Source organism: Ursus americanus, chromosome 14 (genome assembly GCF_024610735.1).
Source record: "Ursus americanus isolate L20-20 chromosome 14, mUrsAme1.1.p, whole genome shotgun sequence".
NCBI lineage: Eukaryota > Metazoa > Chordata > Mammalia > Carnivora > Ursidae > Ursus > Ursus americanus.
Window position 1 is genome coordinate 12,700,600 of NC_142140.1, and position 13,369 is coordinate 12,713,968.

Here is a 13,369-nt window from a genome sequence, read left to right on the forward strand (position 1 = left end):
TGACCTCCTCCTACTGCACTCTTAAAACCCCAGGCTCTATCATTTTCTGTGAACTTTATAACAGACAATTTTACAACATCTCAGATCCAGTATCTCCCATGGTCTGTGATGATATTCTCCCAGTTAGCACCAACAGGCAGGGAAAGCTGGTGGGGAAGCATACCTTCCATGTGGCCCAAAGACCCTGACATACTTAGCTGCCAAGCAACAGACCCGACTCCCAGCTTTTCTACTTTCCATGATATTAAAAACAAAAACAAACAAAAAAAACTTGAGAGACATGGAAGTCTAATCACAACTTGTAACATTCGTGGGAGTAGGGACACCAAGTTTACTATAAAAATCTCAGTCATAGAAATGAACAGATAATCTAAAGAAGAAAAAACTGGTCTCTACCTTTTAAAATCAAGTTTTATGCTTCCAAAGCTACAACTATATTCACAGCTGGTTATGGCCCTTTTGGTGGATTTTATCTTATTATGAAGAGTGAATTTCTGTAACTAGAATTATATTTTTAAAACATTTCTTAAAGCTCACTTTAAGAAAAATAAAGATCTTGTGAAATCAATGCTGCTTGTTTGTCTGGTACTCTCCGCTATTAGCCTTTGCCTGTTCTTCTTTCTTTTTGTTTTAGTGCAAGATCTGCATACGTGTCTCTACAGGTGCTTGTATGAACAGGATATCTCATCATTTCTCATTTGTACAAAGGGTCTTCACTTCAATCATTTATAAACTCTTTTCTTGCAGGTTTCTGCCACAAAGTTCCTACTGAGTTATAGATACTTATTTCCTAATTAGTCCACAATCATCTTTTAATTTATGTATTTTTAAAATTTGAGTGACATTTCAAAGCTGTGTGATTTGGCAATAGTGAAGGAATGTATACTGCAAAAGGGCTTATGTACTTTGCTGTTTTCGTTTTCTTATCCAAAGATTTTCACATGTGAAACTATTCTAATATTTGTATAAGATATTGTTTAGGTCAGAAGTCAAGATCCTTACAGACTTCTATACTTGAAATAACCTGGTTGCCACCACCCACTTTGACAAAGAGGGCTGTGATTTCATTGTCAAGGCTTCTTCACAGAGATGAATCAGTGAGTTACCGGGTATTTTGACAAATCAATGACATAAGTGGATTTACCCACTCAGAAAATGCTACTAACATGGCATGGAGACCATCAGTAAACACACTACCTTCAAATGAAAACGGGGGATTTTAAATCCAGGCCCCCCAAATTTTTAAGGTGGGGGGGCTGAAAGGAGGGGTGATGAGATTGTTTTTATCCCACTTGGCCCAAAATCGAAAGTGTGAGGCATGGTCTCTGCACATCCTTGCTCACTGCCTATGCCAAGAAGCTGACATGTCCCAGGGATTGCCCGTTTCCCAGTCTGAGCTAGAAAGGGTCATGTGGTTGCCTGCCCTAATTCCAGTTAGAACTGGAGGGAGTTTCTTAGTACACTGGAAGGACTGTGCAACATCTCATCAGAAAGAAGCAAGTAAACCCACAGGTATGCCTAGATGGAACCCAGAAGTCGGGAATGCCTGCCTTGATACACAAGAGGCATTTGCATTCCCACTGGGAATTTAGATGAAATACCTTATTACTATTTCCCTGACATTAGATTACGTGGCAAGCAGCCTATTAAGACAACTAAGTATATGCGATTTTTAGAAGAGAAGGCATATAATTTAGCTTCCTTTCATGACAGGATACCTAGCTTTAAAAAGTAAAAAGTCCCTTCAGTCAGTATGCCTGAACTATAGTGGATTTCTAACCCATGATCCCACTTCAATTGAACAGCAAGACCTTGTCTTGACAGGTGAATAAAATGCAGTACCTTTTCTCCATAGCCTCTATCTTTGGTCATCATTTCTCGGAGGGTCTGTAGGACCTTAATGCAGAGTTTTTCCTCATTCTCCTCTAGCAACTGTTTAGTATGCTTTATTAACCTGAATGGGGAGGGGGAAACCATGCATTAGGTCCCTGAAATGATCTTTCAATTAAACAAACACACACACAATCACTTCACAAGCAACTTATTTTAAATAGTCAGTTAATGAACAAATATTTTTCAAGGACTCCCAAGTTAAACACGCTCCGGGGCATTCACTCTAGTGAGAACAGCCCCTCAGTGTCTCAAAAGTGTCTCAACAGTGACATCCGCTGGTCAGTAACAGCAAAAGGGCACACCGGGCTGGATTTTACCACATAGGATGAGGAGAGGACAGCGGGAGGACAAATAGGACAGAGGTCCACTCGAACCTGTTAGTTTACAGAGTATGGCTTTTTATCCACTAAGAAGTGCTGTAACATGGCTAAAATATGCCACCAGTATGAAAAAAACCTCATGAGGATGATTGTTAAGGCGAACAATCACTGTTCATTCACCCGTAGTCTTGTCCTTTGAGGGACCCAGCATCCTTTGAGGGGCTCAGAGGCAGAGCCCACTCTCAAGGTCAAGCTCAACCCACCTCAGGATAAAAATCAAATGGAGATTTCCAGTCATGGAACCAGCTGTTTCTTTTAGATCATGCCCCAAGGCATAAACTAAGAAACTACAAAGGTGTTAGGAAAAGACCGAGGGGTCCTGGTAGGTCTGAGCTTTTTGAGGGCAGAAAGGACATGACCTTTCTACAGCTGTCTGGCAGCCCACGGCGGGCAATCCGTCAGGGCCCGAGCACAGAGGATGATCGGGCATGCGGTTAAAAGGAGAAAGTCTCACCAAAAACAAGTGTCAGTAAGTACAACCGAACCCACAAACTTACTTTAGAAAGGTCAGAATGGGACTCTAACACATGACCTTGTACTCATCAAAGTAAAAAACCAGGCCAGTGTCTGCTTCTTCACGAACAAGTGCTTTGCCTGGTCAGCAGGGCTCTGCAACCGACCACCCCAGAGCGAGAGGCCGCTTACTTGCAAATGAAGCCACCACTTTCGCACTTTCTTCTGGCATCTGTGTTCTCTGGGAAAAGCAGCTCGGGTCTGTGGAGCACGTCCACAAGCACAGATAACTCTGCCTGGACCAGGGGCCTTAGACGGTCCTCCAGGGCTGAGACGATGTCCTGGAACGGAAGCACAGCTTTGGTGAGCAGCTCAGGCTGAGGCTGACTACAGGAGAGTGAGAATATTCATTTCTGACCTCAAAAACGACCACAAGCTAGGCTAGGTTAGAGCACCGTTAGAACTGTCCAGTATTTATCTCGAATTATTAAACATTGCCCCAGGGGTATCTGAAGCCATCGCCCCTGATGCAGAGAACCAGGTAAAAACAGCCCCACCAGCCTTTCTATTGTGATGATCCTTACGCCACTCAAGGGATCATTCCACATATTTTAAAATACGATGCAAAAAGTACATTCGACAACATGGAAAAATGTCTACAGTATGAGTGTAAAAAAATGGTGAAACAATGGCATGGACTATATGATCTGATTTTTTAGAAACAACACCACTATCTAAAGGATATACACCAAATATCATCAAAACATCACTACTGGTTTTCTCTGGGTGGTGGGATTGCAGGTGATTCTATTTTTCTTCCATAAACGGGTACTTGTGAGTACTGTCAAATTATGTCCAATGAGCATGAATTATTCATATAATAAAAAGTCATACAAAAATGAGCACACAAATGAATGAACATGCTGTATCAACATGCTAAGTACATGTACCCTGATAGCATGATGGTCTTCAAATGCAAAACACATAGCTGTAGGAGAGGAAAACAGAGAGAAGTTGAAAGAGCAGCAAAAACAACACAACAAACTCCATATAAAGGCAAATGGCAGAAAACAGATGAGAAATTATCTTCAAAAGATGCTAAAGTCAGCTGGATGGCTTGGTAACTTGGAACCTAACTGGAAGCATTTACTGGCTAAGACAGGGGCCGAACACAGCATGGTGGATAATATAGGAAAGCCTAGTTAACCAAGGAGATCTGCATAGGAAAGGCCACTTAAATGCATTCAACTTAACTCTAGACCCAAATTTCATAGGGAATGGGCAATAAAGAATTGAATTATCTGTTACCCCAAAACAAAAACTAAAACATGTGAATATTATTTGTTTTATATTTAACAAAATTCATAATCACTCAAGAAGAGTTAGGATGCATAAAGAGTGCATGAATCAATCCAATTATTTTGGGGGGGGCAATTTTCCCAGCAACAGTACACTGCAATACCCCTTCAGTCATACTGACATTCACGGCATATTCAAAAAGAGGGTCGTTTTTGCAAAATTCTCTCAGTTTCCTCTTTGAAAGCACCTGAAGTTCTCTTCTTCAGTAGTTACTGGTCCTAAGTTTGTCTACAGCATTTGCAGGGGGTTGAAGCAGTTCTTTAACATCGTATTCATAAAATCCTGCATCTTTTGCAAGGTTTGAACTTTACACTGCAATTGATTTGCATTGTATTGTCAAATGTTTAACATTCAGCAATCGAGGAGAGACCAACAGACAAAGATGGTGAAGCGATGGGCAGGGAAAGATGCTGGTGTTAAGTGAGGGGGATGCCTCAATGGGGATTAATTATATAAGCAGTCGGTCTGCAAGTGAATGTTCTTATGTTATGGTAACTTCTGCTGTCCTAGGCAATCTTATAATTACAGGGACTCAGAAAATAAATCATTGCATAATGAGGATCCTTTCAGCTACTACTCAAGTCTTCATAACAAGCATTAGCGAGGCTTACATATTTTATTTTATTCCCCAAGAATATGCATAATAAATCCAAGAAGAGCACAAGAAACTGCTGTGTTTGGCTGCAGATAATTTATTTAGTTTGAACAGTAAAATACACTGTGCTTTCAAACAGTTATGAATCTATAATATCCTTCCCTTTTAAAAATATAGTAGAGTCAAGGAAGCACTCTATCTGAACTAAATTATCTTTGTTTAACACTGGGTCTGTCACAGTAAGGATGAAATTCTTTCCCTGACCTAAGAACTCTTTCCTAACTCCCCAGCTCCAGGGGCTCCAGCCACACTAACCTTCCTTTGGTCTTTCAATGCGTCACATTCTGTCCCATATAATGTCCTTTTCACATGCTGTTTCCTCCCTTCTATTCCTTTCTTTAGTAAGTCCTACATTGCTCTGATCTTGGTTCAAATGTCACTCTTGAGCAAAGCCTTCTTGGATCACCATCCCAGCTCTGGGCACGATGAGGGTCCTCAACAGCCCTCCGTAGCACTACTCACTTCTCTGCAGCATTGTCTCTCTTGCCACCTTACTTTTATCCATGTGATTAGCTGACTCATGTCTACCTTCCTTCCAAAACTTGAGAATCCATGACAGCAAAGATCATTTGTGGTTTCACTCACCACCGCATCCCTGGTGCCCAGCGTGAGTGGAGCTGATGAATGCATATCTAGGCAGGTTGTACAACCTCACAGAGATTCATTTATTTTATCTAATGCTAATTATTACAGTCCTAACAGCAATGACAATAACAGCAATAATCGTAATAGCAGCTGTCATTGGTCAAGTGCTCACTACACTCCAGGCTCTATTCTAAGCTGTTTACGTGTACTATGTTTTCCAAAAACGGCCACTGCAATATACCTTCTCTTGCACATTCTTCTACACTTCCCATCAAATGATACCGGAGTCTATATCACCTTCCCTTGAAGCTCAGTGGACACTTGTGACTGCCCTGACCAACAGAATTTGACAAAAGTGATGGTGTGTGTGCTATGAAGGCATTACGGCTTTCATTGTCTCTCTTTCTCTCTCGAGATGCTGATCTTGGGAGCCAGCCACCACGTTGCAAGTAAGCACCGACCACATGGGGAAACTACATGTAGATGCTTCAGCTGACAACTCCAGGTGGGGGTCCCAACATCAACTGCCAAACATGTGCAAGATTGCAAGATGAGTCCAAGCTCAGCGGCCATCTCACTGCAGCTGCACTCAAGACCCTGAGCAAGAAACACCTTGGTGAGCCCAGCCAACCTCTAGAACAGAGGGAAATAATGGCTGTTGGGATTTGTTAAGCAGGCACGGATAATCGCAACACTTTATCAGCCTTGCAATCCTCACATCAACCCCCTGAGGTAAGTGTTACTATTATCCTACTTTACAAATGAGGAAACCAAACCACAGAGCAATAAAGTAACCTTCCCAAGGACACACCATTTCTAAGCAATGGAGTCAGGATTTGACCCCAGGCGCTGGCCTGAGATCATGCCTTTAAACACCGCAACCGACCCATCTGAAGTGTCTGACAACCTCCAACTATGGCCCATGTACTACCCGTAAGAGAATCCCTCGAGGAGCTTGCTAAAGGAAGATGTTAATGTTAAGATGTGTGATTCACGTACACCTAATACTCACTACTCTCCCCTTAATAAAGGGACAGATGTCTTCATAGGTGTTAAGAAAAAAGTATAATCCAGGTAGAATTTAGTAATACTTTTATTTTCAGTTGGTTCATTCTGACAGAATGGAGCCCTCGTGCCCTTATTCTAAGTATTCTTTTTGTAATACTTAAATATTCCTTCCTGGTAAGAGCAGAGTCCCCATTCTACATAAAGCAATCTATAAATCTATGAATAACCTTTACAGACCATGACTTTGTCAGGAGCTTTTCTCTTCCCAAGTAGCTTTGCATTCTTGGTCCTACATATGTTACTGTGCTTGACTAGCCACTCACATGCTGACATCTGTCTATGGCCAATCTTGGTTTTTCTCTGGCTCATGGAAACACTGCTGTGTGGGAATCATCTTAGGCCAGGTTCAGGTTCACTCGTCTCTGGGGCAGGCATTACCTGCAATCTCTCAATGATATTCCGGTAGTCTCTAGAAGCCGCCAGAACAGAGTCTCTGCGAGCTGCATTGCGGGCAGTCAGCCGCCAGTTCATGGCAGTTTTCTGTACGATGTTGTGGGACTTCAGGAAGAGGTTGTTGACTTGGCTGTCCAGGTCCACAGGAATAGCAATGGCCCGGCTCTTGGCTACACAGAAGAAAGATGACTCATGAGTCTCCAACTTGCATGGGAGATGCCCCAAAGACAGACTTAACGCCCTCATCACCCCTCAGGCAGATTTCTCCATGCCCATAATATGTCACTTGCATGGCACCGAGTGTGCAGGTTAAGGAGCTCAAATGAACTTGATTTTCATTGTGAATTCTGGGGGGCAGTAGCTCTGAGGTATGTAAACATGCTCTAAGGCCAAAGTTCAGGCAAGTCAAAGTTAAACTTCAATGGGTTTCCTCAATGACTGGCATCTTAAGATCTCCCATGTGTTCATATATTTTAAGAATTATCCAGATAGGGAATTCATTTGGCCAAAAAGCTATTTTTCCAAAAATTTTCTCTCAGTGGTATTCTATACAACAAGCTGCAACATGCCAGTGTAAGCCAAACATAATGCAAGAGATGACATTTACAATAACATAAGCTACTCTTTCCATTTAAGCTCTTCTCTTCCCCTCTTAAACTCCAGTCTAATCATGAGAAAAGGAACAATCTAGCCCACAGTGGGGGGACATTCTACACCCGACCAGCACTCTTCAAGACTGTTAATGTCATAAAAAACAAGGAGAGTCTGAGGCACTGTTGCAGCTCAGAGGGTCGACTGCAGAGGCGTCACGACTAAATGCAACCCTGGAGCCTAGACTGAATCCTGAAACAGATAAAGGACGTTAATGGAAAAAGTGGTGCCAAGTCTGGAGTTTAGTTCATAGCAATGGGCCAATATCAGTTTTGTAGTTTTGACAAAAATACCCTGTGTTGTAAGATGTTGACAGCAGGGGAAACTGGGAGAGGGGCATATGGCAACTCTCTGTGTTATCCTGGCAAATTTCCTCTAAGTCTAAAATTAATGCAAAATAAAAAGTTTAATTAAAAAAGGAAAATAACTAAGACCAAAAATTCTTTTTTTTTCCATATGGAAAAATCCAACAACCTCCAAAAAACAGCCGCCAGTTTCCTGGTGACTTCCTGTCTTCAATGCTTCATAAGACCAGAAGCAAAGAAGGTGCCATATTACCTGTATCTAATTGTAAAAACGCCAGCACCCTGGAAGAGGCAATATGAGAAGCAATTGTTTATATCCAATTAAAAAAAACAAACAAACAAACCACGCAGTGTGGGGAAAGGAACCTTCAGCCAGCCAACAAATTTCTAACACTTTAATAAAGCAAGTGAGAAATTTGGGGAGAAAATATGAATACTATAAAAATAAAAAGCAGGATGCACAGTGTACATTCGGCTAGAAATAATGTGCCGTGGATACTCCCTTTTGAAGATAGACCATGAAAATAGTGAACTTTGGTATGGTTTTATTCAGGAGGCGTTACGCCCCAGGCGGCATGTCTGAATTCCTGGGGTGCTGTGCTGTTCTCATGCTCTGCCACTTCACAGCCATCACCTCCCTCGGTCTTTTCTCATCAATGCCAAGCCAATTAAAACACTTCATCTCCCTGATGGGCGGTGGGCTGGTCAATTGGGCAACCTGCCCAAATTTTACTCAACAACTTTGTAATGCGTGAGCCTATATGGGCAGAGTGGCAAGTTTTGGGGGTACTGTCTCAGAGCCTAGGTTCTGAGATATCATATCATGAACCTATAACGTACACACTTTCAAAAGCCTCATCTCTTATTGTGAAATAGTGCTCTATAAATAATAAAAAGACACCAACACCTACCACATGAGAGTCAAGGAAATCAGGATGGGAGGACTGAAATCAGGGAAGTAACCCTAATAAACACCATCTGTATTTGCTGGACAGCTACTCAATAGTGCTAAGAACCCCACCCGCCTCTTCTGCTGCCTGTCTGCAGGGATCTTAAATAGCTACTATGGGGAGATACCTCTTAAATTTAGGCAGGAAGATGAACCCCTTGCTTAACATTTACGAAGAGGAACAGGGCCAAGGAAGAGAGTCTGATTAAGTCAGGGCGAAGGGAGCAGTAATTTTCATGACTTCCAGGGTGACAAGTGAGGGGTGGGGAGGAGAGAAGGGAGCAGCATTTATCACCAAGAGGCAAAAGGGATCAGGGTACCATTTCTGAGAAAGGATGTTCCTTGGGATTGGACGTGTGCTTCACAGGAGGAAAAGTCTGCCTACGGTCAAATACACTTACGGGAGTAAACGAATTTGTTTCTTGAATGAGAGACTTCACAGAGCCTTGGATTAGTTTGTGCGCACTGTGACCTTCCAAGAGCTGCCTAACATTGAACCATGGACTCTTACTATTCAGAGCCTAGCTTTCTTTGGGACTTACTGGCTCTTAACTTTAGGAGATGTTGGCTTGATGAGAGCAAGGGTTAGCAATCACGAAGACCTCCATTCCAGTTCTGCCTCTGTAACCTCTTGTGTGCAGAACTTCAGAAGAGAACAAGTGCTCAAGAAACAGCCGTCTTGATTACTGTCAGGCAATTCATTTTCATCGCGTTCAATCCAAACGGCACTGATATCTTACCTACGTCAGAGAGCACCCGAATACAGCTCTCCACAGAGGCTTTTTGGCTCGGCATTAACCAGTTGCAGTGGTAAACCCTGAACACACCTTGCAGCAGTTGCACAAAGACAGGCTGGCGAGTCTGCAAGGAAGAGAGGCCAAGAGACGGGCGGTATGACTTTTCTGTAGATCACCGATAGGCTGATCAGAAACAGACATTGCACTGAACTGTGGGTTAATGGTAATGGACCCTTTGCAAGAGTGGGAAGGGGTGACCAGTTATGAGCAGGATTCTAAAAGCTGCCTAGCCCAAGGAAGAAAAAATCAGAAGCATCTTAAGGTCATCTACAAACTTGATGCCATCCAAGTCTGACCAGAAGGATAAATAGTGACATCAATACCAGTCTGAAAACTGGTATTCTTGTCCGGTTACCAACTGGCTACATGACTTCAGGCGAATGACCTCACCTCTCTGAGCTTTCACTTCATCTAATATATAAAATAAGTAGATTGTGGCAGATCGACCCAAAGTTCTTTGCAGACATTATTTCCCATAAGCAGAACTTCTATTTTTAATCAGCAAAAACAAACTGATGAGTGGATCTTACCAAGAATGCTTACTTATTTCTAGCAGTGTGTCAATGATATAAACAGAAGACAGTTCTGATGGTTACTTGTTCAAAGTATTCATTTACTACAGATGAGTTAACTGTATGGTAGGATCTATTCCTATGACTGTATATATTTGTACTCTTTTTAAAATAAGAGAACTCCAACATTTACTTCCTCAGTTTGACAGTGATTTCCGAATGCATGTCAAAGTTATAATTGTGGTCTCTGTCCAAAGCTACCCGACTCAGGGTAGCTTTAACCTTCAAGGAAAACATTCCTGTGTACAGCGAGCTACTCCACAGGTTTTTAGTTTGGGGGAAGAGGACTGGCATAGTCCCTCCAAAACACAGTGGGAGTTACTATAGCAAAGGAAAAAAAGTATTGAAAAACTCTAGAGAGGTTTCTGAGATGGAAGAAATACAGTGGAAAGTGCTGGGGTGGGCAGGAAGGAACTCTAGTAGAAGAAAATACAACAGGTTAATAAAAATTCAGAGCCTCTTCTATGAACAATGTTCAGGTAACTTACTAAGTGCCACATATCTCAAGGGAAAGTTCTAGAACCTCAACTAACAATCCTGTGGCAAACAAACTGCCTTAATGCTATAAATACAAACCAGAGGCCCAGAAAGGTTACAAGAAAGTACACAGAGGGTTTGGCAGAGCACTGAGTCGCCTTCAGGGCTCTCTGACGCCGACAGCTTGTGCTCTTTCCACCCAGTTCACCTGCAAACCAGGATCTCATTGCTTTCTCCAGCAAGTACTTTCTGTTCTATACCTCGCAGCCACCCAAGACCGCAAAGTGCCTGCTAACAGAGGACAGGATCATAGAGAGCCTGAGAAATTGGCCGAGAAACCCTGACACTAAGCTCCTGAGCACAAGGGTTCCAATGAGAGAAGCCATGTATGGAGAACACTTCCCACATGCCAAGGGCTAAGCGCTCTCTGCCTCTATCACTGAACCCTCACCGTGACATGAGCAAGTAAACAGTGGTATTATCATTCGCCCTGCTGGCTCGTATGTGCTAGAGTTGGGATGAGAACCCAACATCCAAACTCAAAGAAAGAACTATCCTTTGGCTAAACTAATTCAACTGAACCAATATTTGTTAGGCCTCTGCTCTGTTCCCATCTGACCCCTGGATAAACAAAGGATGAATAAACTGGCCAGGGTAGCTGCCTCCTAATTACCCATTCCAATGGGCAACCTGGGGGCGTCAGCTCACTTGACCTCTTGGACTAAAGAACACGGCTGCCCATCACCTTCTACATAAAATCCTCCCTTTTCTTAGATCCTGAAGCCCTCCTTGCTCCTTGAATCCCAACCTGTGTGCCGGATAAACTGAAGAACCTTCCTCCGGCCTCTTCTGCATCTTGTCTTTAACTATTTGTGCTCCGCCCAGTCCCCTCTAGCGAACCACTTCATTCTCCGGGCCACAACTTCCATCAGCGAATGTTTATGTTTGGAATCCACTGCTCCACTGTGCTGAGTCTCACAGGTGCATTTACTCATTCAATGAGTTAGCAACTAGTAGGTTCCAAGCACAGAGTGAGGCACAGGGACAGAGCAGTATCGCCGACAACTGTGCACCGAGGGCATAACCACACCCTTCTTACAGTAGCTTAGAGTCTAGCAGGGAAAAGCACGACCACCTATTTACTGGGCACCTTCTATGTGCCAGGCATTATGCTAAGTGTTTCATAAACAGTATCGTGAGTGCTCACAATAACCCGCAAGGTTGATACTACATCCCTGTTTCAAATGTGAGCACAGAGGTTCTGAAGTTCAGTGACCAAGGCAAGTTCACAGAGCTGGTAAGGGGCAGAGTGAGGATTTGAAACCAGCTTTATCCTGCTCTAAAGCCTCCAAAATTCTGTTCTTCCTCCCTGGATCCCACTGTTCTAGTTGCTTCCTGGACATTCCACTGGCAACATAAATGCAACACAGCCAAACCCAAGTTCACCACTTTCCTTCCTCCCATGTTTGGGTTGAATGAAAGGAAACAAACAAACAAACAAACAAGGAAGGAAGGAAGCCAGGAAGGAGGTAAAAATCTAGCTGGGGAAATGAGGCATACGCTTTTCAGCATATAAACAAAATAAAACAGGCTATGAAAGCTCCAAAAATAGTATTCCTTGAAAACAAATGCTCTAGAAATTCATAAGCTACCCCTTAAAAAACAAAGCTAAAGCCACTCTGGACTTTGTTTTCTAAGTATATATAGACAACCTGGGTCTCGCTAGGAACTTGGAACATTTATATTGAAGATTCATCTCTCTGACAATTCTGGCTTCTCAGGTGGTCCAAAAATTGGCTTCAGAGTAAGGCAATATGAGGTGAGGAGTGACCAAGACGGAAAACCAAAACACAAGTTCCTGTTTAATGGTTTTCCAATTAATTTCACTGATTTACTTTGACATTTCGGTTTTGTAAAACTGTTTCATAATCTATAAGAGTATGGGCATTGCTGTGGTGATTGTCACTTTAAATTACAAAAGAAGCAAGTCCAATCTTAGTAACCAAAGCAGCTCTCCTAGCTGGCTCTCCGTTGGAAAAGCACTTGGTGAAGGAGCACCTTCTGGTCTCCAGAAACTCAAGTGCTCGGGATCTAACCAGTTTCTGCTCCCCAATTACTCAAGAATACATACAGTCATTTGAAAGGCAGCCTTCTAACTTTGTGATACTTTAGCTTAACTTCTAGCTTTCATCGTTATTTCTAACTAAACAGAAGTGCCAAGGAAAGTATCTCACTAAAAATTCCATAATTCAAGTTTTTGAGTCAGAGAGAAGTAGGCTGAAATCATGGTTATGCCACCTAATGGCTGAGCATTGGAATTAAACTTTCTGAGCCTCAGTTTACTCAGCTGCAAAATGGGAATAGTATCATCTACCTCATAGGCTGTATTAGGCTTTTATGAACTCTTTGCATGTTAATGAAATATAACAGTATGTAATTAACACACCAGGGAGTATTATACTGACCATGAATCACCCTTCCCTTGGAGAATTTACCTTCGTTAGGATTATCTTTTGTGATCCAACAACCCTGGGCCACCCATCAACCCCAGGACAGCCTCTACCTCTTTCCATGACAAGGAGACTTAATATTTCTCTTCTGACCACTGGAGACCAAGACCAGCTTTCATCCTCCAGTAAGACTCCCACAGCAGTTGACCCAGACGTAAGTTACAAAAAGAAGAATGAGTTTTTCCACGTCAAAGAATGACGTCATCTCCCAGATCTACGATTCCTACCTTTGAAACTGGGAGTACAGTGGGAATCCCACTGCAGGCCGCTGCAGTGCTCAGCCCCAGGAGCACCACGCACAGAGGTGTGCACATACCCGTGG

At 42.7% G+C, this 13,369-nt stretch overlaps 1 protein-coding gene across 5 annotated transcripts in view; it reads right to left on the minus strand.

Annotated features, from left to right (window-relative positions):
* Positions 1–13,369, minus strand: part of ITPR1 (inositol 1,4,5-trisphosphate receptor type 1) — a 321,669-nt gene that overhangs the window by 125,143 nt on the left and 183,157 nt on the right. For all 5 annotated transcript variants that reach the window (XM_045808124.2, XM_087866841.1, XM_087866840.1 and 2 more), the window contains 4 exons: positions 9,432–9,552; positions 6,772–6,956; positions 2,919–3,067; positions 1,843–1,954 (listed from right to left, as the gene is read on the minus strand). In XM_045808124.2, the coding sequence (XP_045664080.1) occupies positions 1,843–1,954; positions 2,919–3,067; positions 6,772–6,956; positions 9,432–9,552 (567 nt within the window). The remainder of the gene's footprint in view (positions 1–1,842; positions 1,955–2,918; positions 3,068–6,771; positions 6,957–9,431; positions 9,553–13,369) is intronic.